The following is a 23,690-nucleotide window of genomic DNA, read 5'->3' as shown; positions in this document are numbered from 1 at the left end:
TATCTGCCTCCTCATCATAATCACTGACGTTTTCCTCTAGAAAGACATCTAAATGTTTTGTGAGCCCAGTTATACTGTTCATTTGATAATTTTTTCTTTGTAACTTATTCCACAATGTGTTCGCCTTTGTGTGAAAATGTTAGAAGAAAGAACGTACATTTATATAGCACCACTCAGGACATTCTAAAGTGCTTTACAGTCAATGAAGTACTTTTGAAGCGCAGTCACTGTAATGCAGCAAACTGGGCAGCCAATTTTTAAACAGCCAATCTATTTTAGGTGGTCGTGTTAAAGGGTTAAATATTGACTACGACACCAGGAGCATTCTCCTCCTTTTAGCAGTAATGCTATGGTATCTTTCATGTCCACCTGAAAGGGCAGACAGGGTCCCATTTAGTATCTCATTCAAAAGACAGACCCTCCGATAATGCAGCACTCCCTCGGTGTTGCACAGATCTTGTGCTCAAGACTCTGGTGTGGGCTCTGAACCCACAACCTTCTGACTCAGCTGAGAGTACTGCCACTGAGCCACAGCTGACAAAGTCTGGCATCCCTTTTGCTTCTATTAGTTTGTGTCTCCTGATATTTGAACTCTTTATTCTGCAATTCTTTGGACATATTTTGTGTATTCCCTTCATGATCTTGAAAGCTTCTGTTTCACCATATCCATCCCAACTTGCTTACAGTTTCCATTTACTGTAAATTCCTGGTATTTTGAACCAGCATCGTTCAATTCTATACTTTTTCAGATGGCAATATCCTTGCGATTAGCTGACCAAAATTGCATGCAGTGCTCCAGATGGGGGCTGACCAAACTCTTCAATATCTAAGATTAATTTGTGTTTTTCTATCCTGTTCATATAATCAAAGGAAGATGGTTGTGGTTGTTAGTTAATCATCTCAGTCCCAGGACATCACTATAGGAGTTCCTCGGCCCAACCACCTTCAGCTGCTTCATCAATGACCTTCCTTCAATCATAAGGTCAGAAGTGGGGATGTTCGCTGATTGCACAATCTTCAACACCATTCACGACTCCTCGGATACTGAAGCAGCCCAGGTCCGTATGCAGCAAGACCTGGACAATATTCAGCCTTGGGCTGATAAGTGGCAAGTAACATTGGCACCACAGGCAATAACCATCTCCCCTTAATGTTCAAAGGCATTACCATCACTGAATTCCCCACTATCAACATCCTGGGGGTCACCATTGACCAGAAGCTGAACTGGACCAGCCACATAAATGCTATGGCTAGAACAGCAGGTCAGAGGCTGGGAATTCTGTGGCAAATAACTCACCTCCTGTTTCCCCAATGCCTGTCCTCCATCTACAAGGCGCAAGTTAGGAGTGTGATGGAATACTCTCCACTTCCCTGGATGGGTGTAGCTCCAACAACACTCGAGAAGCTCGACCCCATCCAGGACAAAGCAGTCTGCTTGATTGGCACCCCATCTACCACCTTCAACATTCACTTCCTCCACCACCATCGCACAGTGGCAGCAGTGTGTATCATCTACAAGATGCAGTGCAGCAACTCACCTAAGGCTCCTTAGACAGCACCTTCCAAACCTCCAACCTCTACCACCTAGAAGGACAAGGGCAGCAGATGCATGGGAACACCACCTGAAAGTTCCCCTCCTGTCTTGGAACTATATCGCCGTTACTTCACTATCATTGGGTTAAGATCCTGGTGCTCTCTTGCTAACAGCACTGTGGATGAACCTATGTCCCAAGGACAGCAGCAGTTCAAGAAGGCAGCTCACCACCACATTCTTGAGGACAATTAGGGATGGGGAATAAATGCTGCCTTAGACAGTGACGCCCACATCCCCCGAATGAATTTAAAAAAAATTCATATCAGAGAATTGCAAATGTTACGTGCTTGATCAAAAATGGATGTAAGGATAAGCCCAGCAACTACAGACCAGTCAATTTACCTTAGTGGTGGGAAAGCTTTTAGAAACTATCATTTTCTCTCAAATTAACAGTGGACAAATCTGGATTTAATTAAGGAAAACCAGCATGGTTTTTAAGAGCAAATCATGTTTTACTAACTTGTTTTGAGTTTTTTGATGAGGTAACAGAGAAGGTTGATGTAGTGTACATGGGTTTCCAAAAGGCATTTGCTAGAGTGCCACATAACAGGCTTGTCAGCATTGCAAAATTGGCTGAGTGACTGGAAGCAGTCGTGGTAAACTTGTTTTGGGACTATAGGAAGGTATATAGTGGGGGTTCCCCAGGGTTCAGTGTTTAGAACCCATGCTTTTTTGATGTATATTAATGACCTAGAACTGGGAGTACAAGGAACGATTTCAAAATTTGCTGATGACCTGAAAATTGGTAGTATTCTGAGCTGTGAGGAGGATAGTGATAAACTTCAGGAGGAAATAGTCGGACAAGTGGCAGATGAAATTTAATGCAGAGAAGTGTGAAGTGATTCATTTTCGTAGTAAGAACAAGGGGAGGCAATATAAAATAAAGGTTACTAATTCTAAAGGGGTGCAGGACCAGAGGAACCTGGAGGTATACGTACACAAATCATTGAAGGTGGTAGGGCAGGTTGAGAAAGCAGTTAATAAGGCATACAGGATCCTGAGCTTTATAAATAGGGATATAGAGCAAGGGAGTTATGATATACCTGTATAAAACATTGGTTCAGCCTCAACTGGAGTGCTGTCCAGTTCTGGGCAACACACTTGAAGGATGTGAAGGTATTAAAGAGGGTGCAGAAAAGATTCACAAGAAAGGTTCTAGGGATGAGGAACTTCAGTTACGTGGGTAGATTGGAGAAGGTGTGGCTGTTCTCCTTGGAGAAGAGGAGATTTGACATGTTCAAAATCATGAGGGATCTAGACAGAGTAGATTGGGAGAAACTGTTCCCATTGAAGGAAGGATCAAGAACCAGAGGACACCAATTTAAGGTGATGGACAAAAGAAGCAATGGCGACATGAGGAAAATATTTTTACGCAGCAAGTGTTTAGGATCTGGAATGCACTGCCTGAGAGTGTGGTGGAGGAAGATTCAATTGAGGCATTCAAAAGAGAATTGGATGATTATCTGAAGAGAAAAAAATTGCAGGGTAAAGGCAGGGGTGTGGGACAAGGTGAGTTGCTCATTGCAGAGAGCCAACAGAGACACGACATGCCGAAAGGCCTCCTTCTGTGCTGTAACCATTTGATGATTTCCACAGTTGTCGCCATAGTCCCAAAGGACCATAGACATCTCTCCCATTTGAGAGACAGTTGATGATGTATAGCTTGAGGGTCACCACCCCACGAGCGTGGGGCAAGGCGAGGAGGCAGGCCTCCATGAACTACAACAGCAGTACGGGGATGGAACCCTAGCTGTTGGCGTCTTTGCATCTCACACCAGCTGTCTAGCCAACCGACCCTCGATTTCCACAATACATAGGCGGCGCAGTGGTTCGCACTGCAGCCTCACAGCTCCAGCAACCCGGGTTCGGTTCTGGGTACTGCCCGTGTGGAGTTTGCAAGTTCTCCCTGTGACCCCGTGGGTTTCTGCCGGGTGCTCCGGTTTCCTCCCACAGCCAAAGACTTGCAGGTTGATGGGGCAATTTACAATGGCCAATTTACCTTAGTGTAGGTAGGTGGTAGGAGAATTGGGGCAAGGTGGGGAATATGGGATTAATGTAGGATTAGTATAAATGGGTGGTTGATGGTCGGCACAGACTCGGTGGGCAGAATGGCCTGTTCAGTGCTGTATCTCTCTGACTCTATGACATATAGTTAACTTGCATAATCTTTTCTGATGTTTATAAATTTTTTTTAAAACATTTTCCAAAACGTTGGCCACATTGATTTGTGCATTTGAAAAATAGAAATGCTTTTTGGTATGGGGTCTTTGGCAAATAAGAATTGAGCATGAAACACTTCTGGCTAAAATGATTTGTGAAATATTGGGACTTAACCATAACAGATTTGGCTTAATTGGTAGTAAAACATGAAATATAGAGCTAAAAGTTATACACCTACCTTTTGCAGAAATCATGTAACATGTATGTCATAAATGACTACAATTCTTGCCCTGGGATTGAAATGTTTATCCAAAGTGGATTTGCGATCTTCATGTCTCAAAGTGGAAAGCTCCTTATGTTTAACCAATTTAATTAACGCAATAGCTTCAAAATTAATTCAGAATATTTATAGCTGAGTGGTTTGTAATTTGAAATTTGACAGTTTTAACTTTTTCTGATGTTGAAGCAGAAATAAAGAAAATGCACAGGAAATCCTTTATTCATTGTGGCATTTTTAATAATTTAATGGGAAATAAAGATTATTATATCTGCCCATGTTTCCTTGTCTCGTGAAACTTAAATTGGTTAGTATCACTTTAGCCAGCCTGTTTACTTAGTGAATCAGCAGTCAAGCTTAATAGAGCTCTTAATGGTTAATTTAAAAAAAGAGGAAAAATAAGCCAAATATATTCTGAAAGTTGTCTGATTTTGTTACTTTTTTTGCCATCAGCAATGTCGTCTTATCTGTTCATCATAAAATCTGAGCTACCTGCTGCAATTGCTGGTTTCCTACACAACTACTACAATGGGTAAGTGTCAGCAGCGATGATTATTATATGTAGATGTTTCAATATAATTGAATTCAATATACAGTTAGATTAAATAATTTATTCATAGCAGAGGTGATTAGAACATCATAAATTACATTATTGTATAGGTTCCTACATACTAGGGTACTATTGATCCACTAGAAATTATGCTTGCAAAATCAAAAGTTTAATTGTTGAAATACTTGCTGTCATTTTGAAGTCGCTAGTTAAGTAACTTCAGGTTTTTCATTATTCCTTTAAGTGACTCAATAATATTTCTAGAAACGCACATTGCTCAATTTTTCGTACAGTCGTGTTGAATTCTGATAAACCATAATTGTTTTTTTTTGTTTAACCATGCATGGCATAAACTTCTGTGGGTAAGACATTTGTAACAGCTCAGAATTATGCCAACAATGCAGTTTTGGAGCATTTACTTTGCTGTCTGCAATACAACATTTGATCTTATAGTAGAATTATACTAAGCGTTTCCTCTCAGTAGGGTAGTTATCTTTTATTCATTCATGGAATGCAGGCATTGCTGGCTGCTGCTTGGCCCTAATTGCCCTTTTAGAAGGTGGTGATACGCTGCTGCCTTGAACCACTGCAGTCTGTAGTGAAGGTATTCCCACAGTGTTAGGGAAGCTGTTCTAGGATTTTGACCCTGCAATGGAGAAACTGAAAGATTCAGGATAGACTTGGAGGGGAGCTTGCAGGTAGTGGTGTTCCTATGTGCCTGCTTTCCTTGTCCTTCTAGGTGGTAGAAGTCACAGGTTTGGAAGGTGCTGTCGAAAAAACCTTCAGTTGCTGCAGTGCATCTTGTAGATGGTACATGTTACTGCCACTGTGATCTGGTGATGGGGGAGGTGAATATTTAAGGTGGAGGATGGGGTGCCAATCAAGCAGGCTGTTTTGTCCCGGATGGTGTTGAGCTTCCTGAGTCTTGTTGGAGCTGCATTCATCCAGGCAAGTGCGACATATTCCAAAGGTTTATTAATCATTGATCTGATTACTGTTTGTGAGATATTGCTTTGTGAAAAATGACAGCTTAGTCTGCATAGCAACAGTCACTGCATTTTAAATTGGTCCTTATGTGAAGTACTTTTGAGATATTTCAGAGAGTGATAACTCATTGTATATAAATATAAGTTTATTCAATTTTTCCCTGGCATTATTATACTTAAATGTACTTCCAAATGCAGCTTGCCATTTTACTTGATTGCTTCCAGTGTGCAGTGAAGAAGCAAGCATATGAAACTTGGAGCTTTTTATTTATTCCTTGTCACTTAAATCAGTAATCAGACAAATGGGAGTTAATTAAGGAAAGCCAGCACGGATTTCTTAAAGGAAAAGCATGTTTAACTAACTTGCTTGAGTTTTTTTTGATGAGGGCAATGCTGTTGATGTGATGTACTTGGATTTTCAAAAGACATTTGATACAGTGCCACACTACAGAATTGTGAGCAAACTTGTGGCTCATTGAATAAAAGGGACAGTAGCAACATGGATACAAAATTGGCTGAGTGACAGAAAACAAAGTAGTAATTAATGGATGTTTCTCGGGCTGGAGGAAGGTTTATAGTGGAGTTCCCCAGGGATCAATGTTGTTGGGACCCTGATATGTATTAATGACCTAGGCCTTTGTGTACAGGGCACAGTTTCAAAGTTTGCAGATGATACGAAACTGGGAAGCATTGTGAATTGTGAGGAGGCTAGTGTAGAACTCCAAAAGGACATAGACAAGTTGATAGAATGGACAGACAGGTGGCAGACGAAGTGATTCATTTTGGTAGGAAGAACATGGAGAGAAAATATAGAATAAAGGGTACAATAAGGGGGTGCAGGAGTAGAGGGACCTAGGTGTATATTTGCATAAGTCATTGAAGGTGACAGGACAGGTTGAGAGCAGTTAATAAAGCATACAATATCCTGGACTTTAATAGGGGCATAGAGTACAAGAGCAAGGAAGTTATGTTGAACTTGTATAAGACACTAGTTCGGCCTCAGCTGGAGTATTGCATCCCGTTCTAGGCGCCGCACTTGATGAAAGACATGAGGGCATTGGAGAGAGTCCAGAAAATATTCACGAGAATGGTTCCAGAGATGAGGAAGTTCAGTTATGAAGCTAGATTGTAGAAGTTAGGACTGTTTTCCTTTGGAGAAGAGAAGGCTGAGAGGTGATTTTCTAAGAGATATTCAAAATCGTGAGGGGTTTGGACAGAGTAGATAGAGAGAAACTGTTCCCACTCGTGAGAGGATTGAGAGCGAGAGGGCATAGATTTAATGTATTTGGTAAGAGAAGCAAAGTGCCATAAGGAAAAACTTTTTCACGCAGCAAATGGTTAAGATCTAGAATGTGCTGCCTGAGACCATGGTGGAGGCTGGTTCAATTGAAGAATTTAAAAGGGAATTTGACAGTTATATGAAAAGGAAGAATGTGCAGGGTTATGAAGAGAAGGCAGGGGAATGGAACTGAGGGAATTGCTTTTTTGGAGAGCCAATGTGCGCACGATGGGCTGAATGGCCGCCTCCTGCACTAACGATTCTGTGATCGCACTCCTGAAGTGTGTCTTGTAGATGATTGAAAAGTTTTGGGGAGTCAGGAGATGAGTTACTTGCTGCAGGATACCCAGCCTCTGACCTGCTGTTTATAGCCACAGTAATTAGGTAGCTAGTCTTGAGATTCTGCTCAGTGGTGAAGTCCAATATGTACACGATGAGGGATTCGATGATGGTAATACCATTGAATGTGAGGTGGTTAGACCCTCTTTTGTTGGAGATGGTCATTGCCTGGCACCTCTGTAGCATGAATGTTACTTGCTGATTATCAGCCCAAGCCTGAATGTTGTCTAGGTCTTGCTGCATGTGGGCACGGACATTATCTGAGGAGATCCAAGTGGGGATTGAACACTGTGCAACTATCATTGAAGCAGCTGAAGATGGTTGGGCTTAGGACACTGCCCTGAGAAACTCCTGAAGCGATGTTCTTAGGCTGAGATGATTGGCCTCCAATAGCCTTAACCATCTTCCTTTTGTGCTAGATGCTAAGCATCCATCACTAAGACCATCTATTTCCACTTCCGTAACGTTGGCTGACTGCACCCCTGCCTCAGCTCATCTACTGAAACCCCTATCCATGCTTTTCTTACCTCCAGACTTGACTATTGTGTAACCCTCCTGGCCGGCCTCCCACATTCAACCTTCTAATCTTGAGATCATCCAAAACTCTGCTGTCAGTGTCCTAACTTGCACTAAATCCCATTCACCCATCATGCCTGTACGTACTGAGCTACACTGGTTCCTAGTTAAACAACGCCTCTTATTTTTATTTTCATATTTTCAAATCCCTCCATGGCCTGGCCCCTTCCTATCTCTCTAATCTCCTAGAGCCCTACAACCCTTAAACATCTGCATCCTTGATTTTAATCGCTCAGCCATTGATGGCTGTGCCTTCAGCTCCCTAGGCCCTAAGCTCTGGAACACTCTCCCTCTCTGCCTATCTACCTTGCTTTCCTCCTTTAAGACACATCTTACAACCTACCCCTTTGACTAACCTTTTGGTCATCTGTCTAATATTTCCTTATGTGGCTTGGTGTCATATTTTGTTTTCTAATCCCTCTGAAGTGCCTTGAGATGTTTTATGTTAAAGGTGCTGTATAAATACAAATTGTTGCTGTATGACTCCAGACAGTTTCCCCCAATTTCCATTGACTTTAGTTTTACTAGTGTTCCTTGATGCCAGACTCTTTCAAGGGCAGTCACTCTTGCCTCACCTTGGAATTCAGTATTTGGACCAACACTGTAATGAGGTCAAGCCGAGTGGTCCAACAAACTGAGCATCAGTGAGCAGGTTATTGGTAAGTAAGTGCCGCTTGATAGCACTGTCAATGACCCCTTTGATCACTATGCTGATAGGGCGGTAACTGGCCAGATTGGATTTGTCCTTTTTGTGGACAGTACGTACCTGGGCAGTTTTCCACTTTCAGGTAGCTGCCAGTGCTGTAGCTGTACTGAAATAACTTGGCTTGAGCTGCGACTAGTTCTGGAGCACAAGTGTTCAGCACTGCAGCCAGAATGCTGCTGAGGCCATAGCCTTTGTTGTCTCCAGTGTGCTCAGCTATTTCTTGATTTTATGTGGACTGTATCAAATTGGCTGAAGACTGGCTTCTGGGGAACTCTGAGTAGGTCGAGATGGATCATCCACTCAGCACTTGTTGCTGAACATGGTTGGAAACACTTCAGGCTTGTCTTTTACAAATCTATGTTCACAATGAATTGTGGCAGCGATCCTTCACCTTAGATTTGTCACTGTTAATTTACTGGTACCATTTGTTTAACTTGAGTATCTTTTTATTTTGACACTTTAGAACTCCGTGGTATCTTAATGGACAGATCCTGCTCTGCATTACTGTTATCTGCATCGTTTTCCCTCTTGCTCTTCTTCGTAAAATAGGTGATTGTTTTACTTGATTTTATTTCCATGTTCATAGAGATGTTGACACACTTTTTTTAAAAAAATGATGTTTTTCTCTTCTGATAAATTCTATTTCCAATGATACCTTAACTTGACAAAATGTGATTCCATTAAATAGAGTACAATTGATGATTCAGTTGAACATTCTAAATGGGTTGGGGGTGAGCAACTGCCCTAACTTTGAAATTATCAAACTGTAGATTCTCCATTGTTAAATTTATATATCACAAGACCTGTGTAGGTAAATGCTAATCTAAGCCATTTGTTGTTTTGATAAAATCTTTTCTGCCTTAGGAGATCAGCCTTTGCTGTGTGAGTAAATGTTACCTTTGCTTTACAAATCCTTACCAACATGAAATGAGTGACACATCAATAACCACTTTTTACTAATTTGTTTCTTTTGTGCTTTTATCCTACTGGTAGCAGGATTTGAACTTGCCAAATCGCTGTGATTTTTAAAAAATAAATAAAACACATTGTCCATAGTTGAAGTTTCAGTTGACCCTAGTGTGATGAGCTTAATAGCATAACATTTTTGATCTATAACTATTGCTGCTTTTGGAGTGTTCGTGAAATGCATTGTTTTGGTCAGAGTTCAAGTTACACTTATTTTTGTTGCTGAATGTTGCTAAGATGCTAAGTGATGAGAACTGCACATGCATAAGCACTATATTAACCATCCAATAATTGAAAGTACTGATTTCATGAAAGGTCATAAGTAACATGCTCTCTCCCCTTTGGATTTTGAATTCTAGAAAGCATTCCCAGTCATAGAATCATAGACATCTAATACACAGAAAGGGGCCATTCAGCCCAGTAAGTCCATACAGGCTTGCCACAGAGCAATCCAGTCAGTCTCACTCCCCCGCTCGACCCCTGTAACCCTGCAAGTTTATTTCCTTCAAACGCCCATCCAATTTCCTTTTGAAATCATTGTCTCTGTTTCCACCACCCTTGTGGGTAGCAAGTTCCAGGGCATTACAACTCACTGTGTCAAAATATGTTTTTCCTGACATTTTCCTCTGCATGTCTTGCCCAAAACCTTCAATCTGTGTCCCCTGGTCCTTGTAACATCAATTAATGGGAACAATTTTTCCCTGTCTAACTTATCTAAGCCAGTCATAATCTTTTATACCTCTATCCAATCTTACCTCAATCTCCTTTGGCTCCAGGGAGAACAACCCCAGTTTTTCCAACCTAACCTTGTAACTAAAATCCACCATCCCCTTTTCCATTCTGGTAAATCTCTGCACCCTATGAAGGGCCCTCACGTCTTTCCTAAAGTGTGGTGACCAGAACTGGACACAGTACTCTAGCTGTGGCCTAACCAGCCCTTTTATAAAGATTCAGCATAACTTCCCTGCTTTTGTACTCCGTGCCTGTATTTATAAAGCCCAAGATCCTATATGGCTTTCTAACCATCCTCTCAATATGTCCTGCCACCTTCAAAGATCGATGCACATGCAACCCCAGGTCCCTCTATTCCTGCATCCTCTTTAGAACTGTGCCATTATGTCTATATTGCCTCATCCTATTCCTTCTGCTGCAATGCATTACCTCACGCTTGTCTGTATTGAATTTCACCTGCCACTTGTCTGCCCATTCTGCTAGTCTATGTCCTGTTGCAGGTGGTTCATATCATCCTTACTGTTTGCAACTCTAAGTTTGGTATCATCAGCAAATTTTGAAGTTCTACTTTGTATTCCAAGATCCAGGTCATTTATATGTAGCAAAACAAGTAGTGGTCCGAGCACAGATCTTGGAGAAACACCACTGTCTACCATCCTCCAGTCTGAAAAACAACCATTTACCACAACTTGCTGTTTTCTGGCCTTGAGCCAGTTTTTTATCCAGTTGGACACTGACCCTCTTATTCCATGAGCCTCAATTTTGTTGACCAGCCTTTAATGTGGTAATTTGTTGAACACTTTCTTAAAATCCATACTGACAACATCCACAGCATTCCCTTCATCAGCCTTCTCTGTTACTTTGTCAGAAAATTCAATTAGATTAGTCAAGCATGATCTGCCTTTTACAAATTCATGCTGGCCATCCTTAATTAACTCAACCTTTCCAAGTGCCTGTTTTTTTTTTTTTCCCCTGATTAATGTTTCTAAAACCTTATCCACTACTGATAAACTAACTGGCCTTGAGTTGCTAGGACTGTCCTTACACCCTTTTTTGAATAAGGGTGTCACATTTGCCACTGTCCAATTCTCAGACATCTCCCCTGTATCTAGGGAAGATTGAAAGATTATGGCAAGCCCTTCCGCTATCTCCGCCCCCACTTCCTTTAGCAACCTGTATAGGATTTGGAAAGTAAACGCAAGTAGATGAAAATAATTCAGTGATTCAAGAAGATATAGCTCAGCAACTTGCAGTCCTTGTATCTCCCAGGGTCCTGACTCCATTTATTTTCTGTAGTCGGATATTTTGAGATTGTAATACCCAAATATGGAATTCTGTCATTTCCAAAATGCTGGTAATCTCATGATGCAAGTTTATTCTACATACATTAGTGTATTCTACATTTTTGAATCCTCCACTCCCTTCAGCAACTTTAAAACTCCATTTACAATAAACTTGTGTCAAAAAACAATATCCTGGAAAACCATCTTGGCTTTTCAACACTGCAAAAAGATTAGATTTAAAGTTAAGCTTATTGAGGCATTTCATCTTGCCCTGCAAGTTTTTTAAAAAAAAGTTTGAGCTATTTAGGTGCTGAATCAAAAGCTATTGTTAAGGTTGAAGAAAGAACCAAGGTATGATTAAATTAAGTAGTGACAAGCTAACACCAAGCCCTGGTTTTAAATAGGCCTGTAGATTGTAAGAAGATGGAAAGGCTGAGTGAAGTGATAAGTTCCATTATTTTAAGATTCTGGGAAATAATGAGTTAGGACTCGGTTGCTGGGGAGAAGGGGGGTTGTCAAATCTAGTTACAGGTGTTCCTGGTGAATTGATCACATGACCTCCTGCACACATCAAATATTTAACCTATAGTCAGAGGTGGCGAAGGAGACGACGGTCTAATAGTCCTCAGTTCATGAACCTTCCTCCTCATTTCTTCCAGTGCAAATTCTTGGAATGCCACCAGTGGTTATAATTTTCCACCTTTTATGTACAGTAAGGTCTCCAGGTTTCACCTACCTCTTCACTTTTATGCACTTACATTGCTGGAGGCTGAGGACTGTCCTGAGAGGTTTTTGTTTAGATTATTAAAAACAATGTTGGCAAGTTGGAATTTCTGCAGTTTGCCAACTACTTCAAACTTTTTGTTGAGCACACATTGTCCATTATGTAAATCGGGTCCTGTTTTATCTTGCTCAAAATAACATTTCGACAATAATTATTGTTTTGGGGAGTGGATGGATCATTTTTTTAAATATTCATTTGTGGAATGTGAGCATCACTGGCGAGGCCAGCATTTATTGCCCTTGAACCGAGTGGCTTGTTAGGCCATTTTAGAGGGCATTTAAGAGTCAACCACATTGCTGTGGGTATGGAGTCACCTGCAGACCAGACCAGGGAAGGACAGCAGATTTCCTTCCCTAAAAGACATTAGTGTACAAGATGGGTTTTTACAACAGTCGACAATGGTTTCATGGTCACCATTAGACCAGCTGAATGAGAGTGTAAGAGTTCCAAAAAATTATCTAAAAGATGTGGGTAAACATTCCAGCAGTAAGTAAGTAATTCTAAATGTAAATCAGAAAAGTATCAAGTTGGAATGATGCAACACAGAAGGAGGTAATTCAGCCCATCATATTTGTGCCAGCTCTTTGAAAGAGCTATCCAATTAGTCCCACTCCCATGCTCCATCCCTGTAGCCCTTTGAGGATATATCTAATTTCCTTTTGAAAGGTACTCTTGACTGCTTCTACCACCCATTCAGGCACTGCATCTCAGATCATTATAACTTGCAATTTTTTTTTTTTTAAACTCTCATCCTTCCATCAGTTCTTTTGGCAATTACCTTAAATCTGTTCCCTCTGGTTACTGGCCCTCCTGCCAGTGAAAACAGTTTCTTATTTACTCTGCTTTCAACCCGTCAACACCTCTACTAAATCTTCTCTTAACCCTTTGCTGCTCTAGGGAGAACCATCCCAGTTTCTCTAATCTGTCTAATAGCTGAGCACCACCTGTTAGCCAACTGAGAGAATCTCACAAATCTGAAAGTAGGTTGAGTGCTCACCCCTTTTGTTTTGGAAACGTGGTGTCAGAAGCATGGGAAATGTGTGTTTTGAGTATTTTTCTGCAGTTCTTTCCACGCAATCTTTGCTGCTGTTTATTTAGCTCCTGCAAAGTGCTGCTAATTTGCCAAATACACCAGTGGATGTTTTCTGTCAATATTTTGCACGTGCATCTCCTTACTTTAAGTGTGCTCCTTTTGTGGGGGAGGTGGAATGCATGCAGGCATTGCTCATTCTTGCAGTTGCCCAAGAGGCTAGAGTATCATTCCCTTTACGCAAACTATTATAGAATGTGTTTTCCTTTCTTACCCATGCAGCTATTATTTGGGAATCTCCTAATACTTATTGTTTTCACAGAGTTTCTTGGTTACACAAGTGGTTTGTCCATCTTATTCATGGTCTACTTTACCATTGTGGTGAGTGTAATTTCATATTTGTTGCCTTTAAGTTTGTTAAATTGGTTGCAATTTTTAGGGTGTTTGGTTAGCAGAAGACTAATATATACAAATGCATAAATCACATCCCAAGTTTGCAGATTATAAGTACCTACATGACCAATATACTGTATTGTGGTGATTAGTGGTGAATATTAAAATAAGACTTGGGCATACATTTGAAGAACATTTTGTCTTGCTTCAGGGTAGTGTGCTGGTGCTCCAGTGCATTGTAACATGGAGTGATACGATGCAGACTCTCCCTCACTTCTCAACAAGATAATTTCCTGTTTTCGACTATACCTTTAGTGAAGAAAGATCAGAAGTTTATGTAATGGGAAAGAGCATCACTTGAGACTACTATTTAACACCTTTCAAACAATTTTCAGTAGCTCTGACAGATCCTGGGAGCAGGTTTTTCACACAGTATCACAGTCGGGGTGACCAGGGAGAGGAGCAGATAATATATTCTGACAAGGAAAGTTAAAATTCTGCGCTGATCCTTTGTTTGAAAGTTGCATCATTATTGCTCCATTTGTTCCTCTGCACAGTGCATCATTCTCCAACTTCTGATGCAGAATGATTGTTTTGCATCAGATGAACACCCTTGGCTAAGTTGAGAAGCTTACTACGTAGGGAATGGGTGGGGGAATTTGCGAGAAAATTGACCTTGAACCTATTTAATGTGCTATGGAAGGATACTGCATCAGAGCAGCAATCTACTGTCACTGATCTGCCTTGGGATATTCCTGCCTACTGATCTGCCACCTACAACAACCAGTCAATGGCTGGGAAAATTAACCAGAAAAAATTGCTTCTAACCATGTAATGCATGAAGATATGGAAAGTTTGCAGCAACTGTCATTTTTTTTTTTATTAGACATTTTCATTTAATTGCATGGAGCAGCTGTTATACATTTGTCAAGTGTCATATTTTACCCTGGTATTAGTGATAATGAAACATTACTGTAAAATATGTACCATGACATAGCTTAACCTGAGACAGATTCACTGTCCAGATGCACAGGCTATCCTTTGGTATCCCAGTACAACATAATTATGAAAGTTGTAGCGCTATAGTGGAACAGTTTTTAAAGCTCACTCACTCATACAAATTGCAATTATGCAATACAAGTGAAACATATGAACCATACAAGTAACAGTATGCTCAAAAACAGCTGTGAACTAAAAACACAATGCAGTACTTGGGTACAGTTTTGACCCCTCCAACCTTTTTGGAAAACAAATAGAACTGCATGCCTGTATTTTCCAGTACTGTGGTATCCTCTTATTCTTCATTATTATTTGATTCTGAGGTGCTGGATCTTCATCAGACAGATTTACTTTCATTCATGTGCTAGTGACTTAGCATTTTTTTAAATCCACTAATCATGTAGTCTGGTTTGATCTGCCATTTATCAAGGATCCACTGCAGCATTTGAAGTGGTTGAGGCTTCTGCACATGACTTACCGGACTGATTTTATGATTCCTCTTGTAAAGCCAGTTGTGGTATTCACTTTGGATGGAATCCTTGAATAATTTGTTTAGAACCACATGTAGTTGGCTGATCATCTCTCCTCCTTGTATTATGGTCAAATCATAGAAATTGCAGCATAAAAGGAGGTCCAACAAACCATCATGCCTGTGCTTGTCCTATTTCTTCAACTACTGCTGACTATTCTAATCCCATTTCCCTACCCTTCTCCTTCATTCATTTTAATGCTCTCCGTATTTCAAATATTTTTTTCAGTTCCTTTTATATATGATGTAGTCTCTAAATCAATAGCTACCTGTGGTAAAGTATTTCATATTTTAATAGCCTCGTGTGAAAACATTTCTTCTGACTCCCTTTGTCTTCTAGAGTGAGACCTTAGTCTATACCCCCCATATTGTCAATTCATTAACAAAAATAAACATTTGTCATAAACTTTATGTATTACCTGCTAAATATTTTCTCCTCTTCGACTTTTTTTTTTGAGAGGGGAAAAAGAGCCATAGGAGAATTGATGTGCCACTCATTAACTCATTTGGATTTTCATCAAACTACTTCTGTCTCGATCTTGTGCATGCCCACCAACCTTATTTTCTAGGTTCCTCTTGCTCTCTTCCCAAAAACATTATGCAGAACCTGTCGCTCCATCAGATCAATTAAACTTCCCAAAACATTCACAAAAACTTATTTTAAGAACGTTAAGGAGAAATTTTTCTGATCGCTGAGTGGGATTGCTCGCAGCTGTGGGAGGGTTAGTGAACTTGAGTTCCAGTCATAAAAGTACCAAGTGGTGGCTAAGAGTTGCTCTAGCAGGAGTGCAAATCAGAGACCCAGCCTGCTTTATGGATCTTTTTAAGCATTTGGTGTCAGAAGCTTGGTAGTGTAGAGGGAAAGGTGAAAAGTTTTAACTTCCAGTCCTGTTGCTTTTTATCCATGTGCATTTTCCAACAGATGAAAATATTAATATAGTAAGCCTGAAACTTGAACAAATTTGTTAAGACTCTTCCTCTCATCACAAACTGTTTCTTTTCAAAATGTGCCAGGGTGGAAACAAAACCTGTAAGTGATTTTTTGGAATCCTCTACTGGTGGTAACTGTGTGCAGATTTCGGTTTTGTCAGGAATTGCCAGTTGATTAGTACTAGTGCTTGCATGTTATTTCTGAATGTGCAGTTTGCACCAAAATAACAAGTGGAGCTTTCAACTTCAGGGCCATAAAATGGGTGGTAATGGATCTCCAGACTTGAACATCCCACCTGATCTTACTTTGCCACTGAGAAAGGAAAATTGGATGTGGCTTTTAATGGGTGTCTGACTCAGTGCTGTACTTGTGGCATCTCTGAAGTTGGAAGTTCTACCCAATGCGTCTAAAGAAAGCTGGGACAGTTGAATTGTAGTGCAAGAAATTTGAAAATCGGGTTTTTTCCCCCATTCAATTTAAAATGTAATAGCATGCATGTCTGTGGCATGTTTTTGAAATGCTTTTTAAACAGCTTCTACAATCTTTTCTATCTACACTGTCCTGTTTTCTTTTTCTCCCTCTTCCATACAAGGCTTTTCTTATTGTATTGCAATCAATTCAAAGATGGCTGCATTCAGCTTGCTGGAGGGCCAGCCAAAACCTATGCAACCTAATTTGGTTAAAACCACAACATGCAAACCAGAAGCTACAAAAAAAAATTCCTATAGAAATAGCTCAATACATCTTGACATTCTTGCCACTGGAAATACTCTGTATTTTGGGTTATATTTGTATGTAAGAACTAAATCAGCATGCAAAAAATGCTAAATTCACTGCTGTTTGCAGTTATAAGCATAGCAAAGTTAGTTCAGAGGTGCAGAGTCCCTTGCACTGTCCTCTAGATACCACATAAGCAGCAGTGGGAAAAAAAGGCAACTCCACCATTCCGCGTACTGGTTTGAAGTTTTTTCTTAAATCAACTTTCCTCTTTGTCCCTATTAAAATTGTTGGAACGGAAGGTTTTTTTGGTACTAAAACTACATATTTGTATATTGCATCTTGATGTGGCTGTAGATTTTTAAATCCTCTAATCTCCATTAGTGTTTACATTTTCCTGTGATTTTTCAGATCACTGCAAATATTTAAACTAAGAATTGTTCAGGCAGCTGCGTGGAATTCCTGTTGATGGTTCAGTGGATAAATATGGTGTCATTGACCCAAATATACCTAAAAGGTTCCACGTTAGATCTTTGGTCTGCGTTGCGTTAGTTAGTTTTGACTGTGCACACAGTTGAGAATGTGTTAATTAGCCTCCACGTGTGCACATGCCTGGATAGAGTTGCGATTGATTATTATGAGCTCTGTAGTTGAATAACCTGTTCATTCCTGACTCTGTAGATTCATGAATTCTCATTCTGCAAACAAATTGAGTTACTTCAGCAAAATCTAACCTTATCAAACATGCCATCTTTCTGCTTTGTCTTTTGCAGGTCATAGTTAAAAAATGGTTCATTCCTTGCCCACTGTTGAATGGCACTGTAAATTATGTTCAGGTAAGATGCCTTTTCAACTCCTCTGGTTAAGGTAAGTTGCTGAATAGCTTGAATGACACCTTGCTGTTCGTTACCATGTCAAGAAAGGCTCTACTTAAGGATATTATTGTGTTGTGGGGAAATGACCCGCTCACTCCGAAGTAGTTAGTTAATTTTAATTAATTGATCCAGAATGCGCTGCCTGAAAGGGTGATGGAAGCAGATTCAGTTGTAACTTTTCAAAGGAAGTTGAATCTAAACTTGAAAAGGAAAAATCTGCAGGGGTGGTGTGGGACTGTGGGTGGGGTGGGGGTGGAAAGCAGGGGTTGAGATTAAATGGATAGTTCTTTCAAAGAGGCGGCACCAGCACAGTGGACCGAATGGCGGCCTTCTGTGCTATATGATCCTATAGTAATTAACTCAGTGTGATTAGATTAGATTAGATTAGAGATACAGCACTGAAACAGGCCCTTCGGCCCACCGAGTCTGTGCCGACCATCAACCACCCATTTATACTAATCCTACATTCCTACCAAACATCCCCATCTGTCCCTATATTTCCCTACCACCTACCTACACTAGTGACAATTTATAATGGCCAATTTACCTACCAACCTGCAAGTCTTTTGGCTTGTGGGAGGAAACCGGAGCACCCGGAGAAAACCCACGCAGACACAGGGAGAACTTGCAAACTCCACACAGGCAGTGCCCAGAATCGAACCCGGGTCCCTGGAGCTGTGAGGCTGCAGTGCTAGCCACTGCGCCACTGTGCCGCCACTGATTCCTGACCTCCTAACTGGGGGGTGTAATCTGTGCCCTATTTAGGCTAAAACATCACATCTTGTATTGCAGCTGTCTGGTCTAATTTTTTTTAATGGATTTATAATTTATACCACATCAACATCTATTTTTTTTTTTTAGAGATACAGCACTGAAACAGGCCCTTCGGCCCACCGAGTCTGTGCCAACCAACAACCACCCATTTATACTAATCCTACATTAACCCCATATTCTCTACCACATCCCCACCATTCTCCTACCACCTACCTACACTAGGGGAAATTTACAATGGCCAATTTACCTATCAACCTGCAAGTCTTTGGCTGTGGGAGGAAACCGGAGCACCCGGCAGAAACCCACGCAGACACAGGGAGAACTTGCAAACTCCATACAGGCAGTACCCAGAACTGAACCCGGGTCGCTGGAGCTGTAAGGCTGCGGTGCTAACCACTGTGCCGCCCAAAAGCAATGGCTTTACAGCACAATAATACAGAAGTTCAGGTGTTAGTGAATTAATGGAGTGCAGTGTAAATTCAAGTACCTTATCTCTGCATTTTGAAGACTATCTGTAATATAAGTCATAAAGCAAGAAATTTTCAACCGGGGAATCCATGCTGCCCCCCCTCCCTCCCCAGGACCCCCCAACAAGATTTCAAGGGTCCACAGGTTGGTTTATTCCATTAGTAGCCTCCCATGACTTGGTTTTTTCCCATCAGTAGTCTTTCCTGCTCTGCTGTTTCTGAGATGATTGGAATAGTCTTAGATACAGACTATTCAAGTGCAAGTTCTCGCTCTTGGGCACCATTTGTGATATTGTTGGGTGAGTTTCTGAGAGTATCACTGGTTTCTACAATTTATCTCGCTAAGTTTTTTTGATTGCTTCGATGTTCATCCGCACAGCCAGCTCATTGCTTTTAAATATTTTTTTAAAAGAGGAAGGTAGAAGTTCTTGAAACCTGAGTTGACGGCAGGAAATACAGTGGGTTTTTCCAGTGTTTTATGTGCTGAGCAAGCCTTCCTTTCAACCTTTTTTCTTTCCCCTTGTGCAGAGAAACCCAGTGTTGATTGGAAGCCGGTCAAGCGGTTGAAAAGATATTGTTTCTTTTCTTCATTAAACTCATGGTTGAGATGGGAAGGAAGCCCCATGAATGTGGGGAACTGGGTGAAAAGAAAGAGACTTCCCAGTGTCACTGTCTGCAGCAAAATGTAACCCTGTGTTAGTGTTTGGTATTGAGATGAGAGGACATGGGGACTTCAAGACTATTTGCAGCATCGCTACTGCTGCCTTGGCTCATGTCTTGTAACAGCGTAGACTAGGAATTGAACCCAAGCACCTTTCTGCTCTATGTGCTTCAGAACTATATCTATATCTGCAAACTAAGCCAATGGAGAGTGTGTGTACCACGTGGTCTTGGAGCGAAGGAATGAGGTGAAAGAAAGAGACTTGCCAGCCTTTGGGCCTGCGGCAAGGCAGTAATAATCAGAATCCGGTATGATTCTCTCCTACAGTGTCTTCAGCCTGAATTTATAAAATAGCTGAAAGCATTGTGGCTTTTTGCGTATCTCCGACTCAGTTTTATATTCATGGCCATATGTTTCTCTGACGGACAGGTCGGCCGAGTCTAAGCGCCTGTGCCCTTTGAGTCGATGTCACCGATTTGTGAAAAGATTAGGGAGGAGCAAAGAATGGGGCTGTTTCTGTTGCTAATATTTATAGTAATGAGGTCTGGTAGGTAAAATCATTCAGTGCACTGTTTATTTCTCCATTTTTCTCATGTGCCATCCACCATTAAATGGTGTGGTTAATTCTAGTCGCTGGCTTTCACTCCTCCTGTTGGAGTTTGGCATTGAAATACAATAAATGTCCTAATATAGGAGGGGGGCCTCGGGAGCAAAAAGGTTGAGAACCCCTGTTATAAAGGGCTTCAAATGGAATGTGACTTTTTTTTTGCTGTTCTTTGTTCATCAAAATGCACATTAATGCTTCCCATTTCAGGCACCTAACATTGGCATCATCTCTTGTCAGCTATAGTGTATTTAAGTTTCAAGTTAACTGCCTTCTAATCTGCCCCAATAACATGTCTTGGCCTCAACCAATGTGACTTTAAATTTCTAGAACTAAGCTATCTAGTTGCCTCCCTGAGAGACTGCAAACTAGGAGTAATTTTGTGTTGAGCTTACCTTCATTAGGAACTGAATTGGGACTGTCCAAATTCATTTCATGTCTGGTCCAAAATCTGGGCTAGATTCAAACCCATGCTCCAAAGGTTTGGCTTGTTGATGCATGAAGCAATTTTATAGCAGTATAAAGTAGATAGAGCCCTCAAATGGAATATATTGTGTCATTAACTGTATTTACTTTGAAGGCATTTGTTCATTTGCGATCCAATTTGACAGAATTCTTGCATTGTAATACGTTTCTTTTTACTTAATTTATACTTTATGCAATGCCCAAGATTGTAAAATTGCTCCATTCCTAAAAATAACTATTGGATTCCCTCCCTAGGCCAGAGAGGGGAAAGAATCAGCCTGTTCCTAATCTGCTGTCAAGTGACTTCAGGCAGAAAATGTGTGGATATCTGGATCAGACTTGGTCGTGATTATCCCACTCATTGTATAGGTTTACATATCAAGACGGTCAATTAGGTGATTTACTGGATAGTTCTTGGCGCCCAAATAAGTAGCATTTCCCCTAGCATATGTTGTTGCCTACAGAAAAGATGGTGAGGAAAAAGGAGGATATCTATTTATTTATGTTAGTGTTTTCAAGTGAAAGAGAAAAATCTATATCTTTCACAGTAACATGCAAGATGATCAATGAAAAATGCGTACCAGGTTATAAAGTTAAACAGACAGCAGATGACATAGGTCTTCATACAATATAACTTTTTTTTCTTGTTTAGAACTTCAGTTTCGATGACTGTAAGCCAAAGCTTTTACAAATTTCGTCCAAGGTTTGTACTCTATATAATCTAGCAGTATATACAGGCCAAACAACTCTTCTGTGGTTATAGAATTTAAAATCATCAGTACAACCAGTCTTGATCATCTCAATCCACTTATAGTAGCTGTTTGAACAGGAATTTCCAAATTACCTTTATAGCATAAATTGGGATACATTTTACAAAACCTAAATCTATAGATTAGTGAAATGGACTGTGACTGATTTCTATTAACAAACAAAGTGATCCACCTAAAATCCACTTTGTACGCATGTTGAATGAGTGATCTGAATGGCATGTTCCAAGAATGTTTGAACGTCATTATAACTGGACTTGATATAGGATTGTTTAAACATAAATAGTCTCTAACTGTTGTTTTTTTTTTTTTAAAAATTCAGTGGCTATCTCATGTCTTAAGTAAAATATTTGATATATTTCCAGTGCTGACGTTTTATTTAAAACCATTCCTTGATTTGTGATATCCACTATGGTTCTCGATCCCCACAGAATATTACTGCAACATAAAATTGGCATAAGGTTGATACAAAACTATGGTATTTTATTAGATTTAAAATAAATGCAAATCTAGCATGTAAGTCACTTGAGATACACAATTTGCATCAAATTTGATTTAACTTTTCCTTTGTTCCTTTAAATAAAGTAACCCATTATTTCACGGTTGTGAGTGATTAAAGTCTGAACTAAAAAAGAGACAAAAACCAATTTCTTGTGTGAATGAATGTACCTATTGACGAAGCACTGACAGCAATATTCATTTGACATCATGACCCTTTGCATACCATAGTATGAAGTGTCAGCAAAGTAGGCTGGTTGAAATGCATGGTAATTCACACAGTGGCCCCCTTTTAACCAAACTGTATCCTGCATTTAAAAAAAAAACTGCTGTCGGCACTTTGTGCGTCATCATGGATGGAATATGGTTGGGATGCAAATTAACATGAGGTACACATGATATTTTTGAAGCTTTTGATCATCAAATCTGCAGGTATTCTAACCCTTAATTTTGGCAACAGTGAAAAGGTGTGTCATAGTAATTTACCCTGCATTATAGCAGCAGGTTTTAAATTGGGTAGGGATGACCATTTTGGATGTGGAGGGGTTCTGATTTCTAGACCTGTGCTATAAACTATTTAGACATGAAACATCATCTCTTCACTCTGGAGAATGGTTGTCTAATTGCATTTTTCTCCATGTAAATGTGGTCTTCTACTATATTTGATTTTTATTTTACTTAAAACAGCAATTATTTAAATAGTGTCCTGCAATATAGCAAAATCTCTCAAGGCACTTCATCGGAGCATAATTAGACAAAAAATATCAACACTGAGCCAAAGAAGAAGAGTGATTTAAAATCTTGGTTAGAAGTGGGTTTTATAGAATGTCTTTAAAAGGAGAAGAGAGATACCGAACTTAAGGCCGAGACATGTGAAGGAATGGCTGCTAATGGCATTACAAAGGGATTTCAGGATGCTCAAGGGCCAAAGTTGCAAGATTGCAGAGTTCTTGATGGGTTATAGGACTGAAGAAGGGTAGTGATTAGGGGGTCGAGGCCATAGAGAGATTTGAACATGAGAATCAGAATATTAAACTTGAAGTGTTGACGGGATTGAAAACCAGTGTAAGTCAGCGATTACAGGAGTGATGGGTGAGTGGGACCTGATGTGCAATAGAATATGGGCAGCAGACCTTTGGATAAGCTGAAGTTTATGAAGGGTAGTGGTTGGAAAGTCAGTCAGGATGGCATTGTAATAGTCGAGTCCAAATATAACACAGGCCAGGATGAGGGTCAAGGGCAGTGGAAGTGAGTGGACTTTGTGATGGAGTGGATAAGGGGTTGGAAACTCAGCTTGGAGTCTGATTCAACCTAATAACATTGGCAGGGTAGGGAGATGGAATCTGTTGCAAGAGTACAGTAGCCAGGTACCAAAGATGATAGCTTTGCTTGTCCCAGTATTTAACTGGAGGAAATTGCAGCTCATCCAGGAGTGGATTTATGACCATGTAGGCATAAGAGGGCTGAAAGAAATGTTGGAGCTGTATATAGCTGAATGTCACCAGCATACATGTGGAACCTGGCCCATATTGCCACGGTCAGCATGTAGATGTGGAAAAAGGAGCTCAGGATCGATCCTTGGGGAACTTCAGTGGTACCGTGCAGGGTGGGAAAAGAAGCCATTGCTGGTGATGCTCTAACTGTGATTGGATAGCTCAGAATGGAACCAAGTGAGAACAATCCCACTGATCTGGAGCATGGAAAAAGAGATGTAGGAAGAGGTTGTTGTGCTCGACCATGTCAAAGGT

General features: G+C 40.5%; 1 protein-coding gene across 1 annotated transcript in view; it reads left to right on the top strand.

Moving 5' to 3' along the window:
- slc38a6 (solute carrier family 38 member 6) overlaps positions 1–23,690 on the top strand; it is a 58,228-nt gene that overhangs the window by 22,244 nt on the left and 12,294 nt on the right. Inside the window, exons 6-10 of the mRNA XM_068038783.1 lie at positions 4,485–4,563; positions 8,931–9,016; positions 13,585–13,643; positions 17,605–17,667; positions 21,330–21,380. Of these exons, the coding sequence (XP_067894884.1) occupies positions 4,485–4,563; positions 8,931–9,016; positions 13,585–13,643; positions 17,605–17,667; positions 21,330–21,380 (338 nt within the window). The remainder of the gene's footprint in view (positions 1–4,484; positions 4,564–8,930; positions 9,017–13,584; positions 13,644–17,604; positions 17,668–21,329; positions 21,381–23,690) is intronic.

The sequence above is a fragment of the Heterodontus francisci genome, chromosome 9, assembly GCF_036365525.1.
Source record: "Heterodontus francisci isolate sHetFra1 chromosome 9, sHetFra1.hap1, whole genome shotgun sequence".
In the NCBI taxonomy this organism is placed as follows: Eukaryota; Metazoa; Chordata; class Chondrichthyes; order Heterodontiformes; family Heterodontidae; genus Heterodontus; species Heterodontus francisci.
Note: the sequence above shows the minus strand (reverse complement) of the source record. Positions and strands in the feature narration are given on the sequence as shown.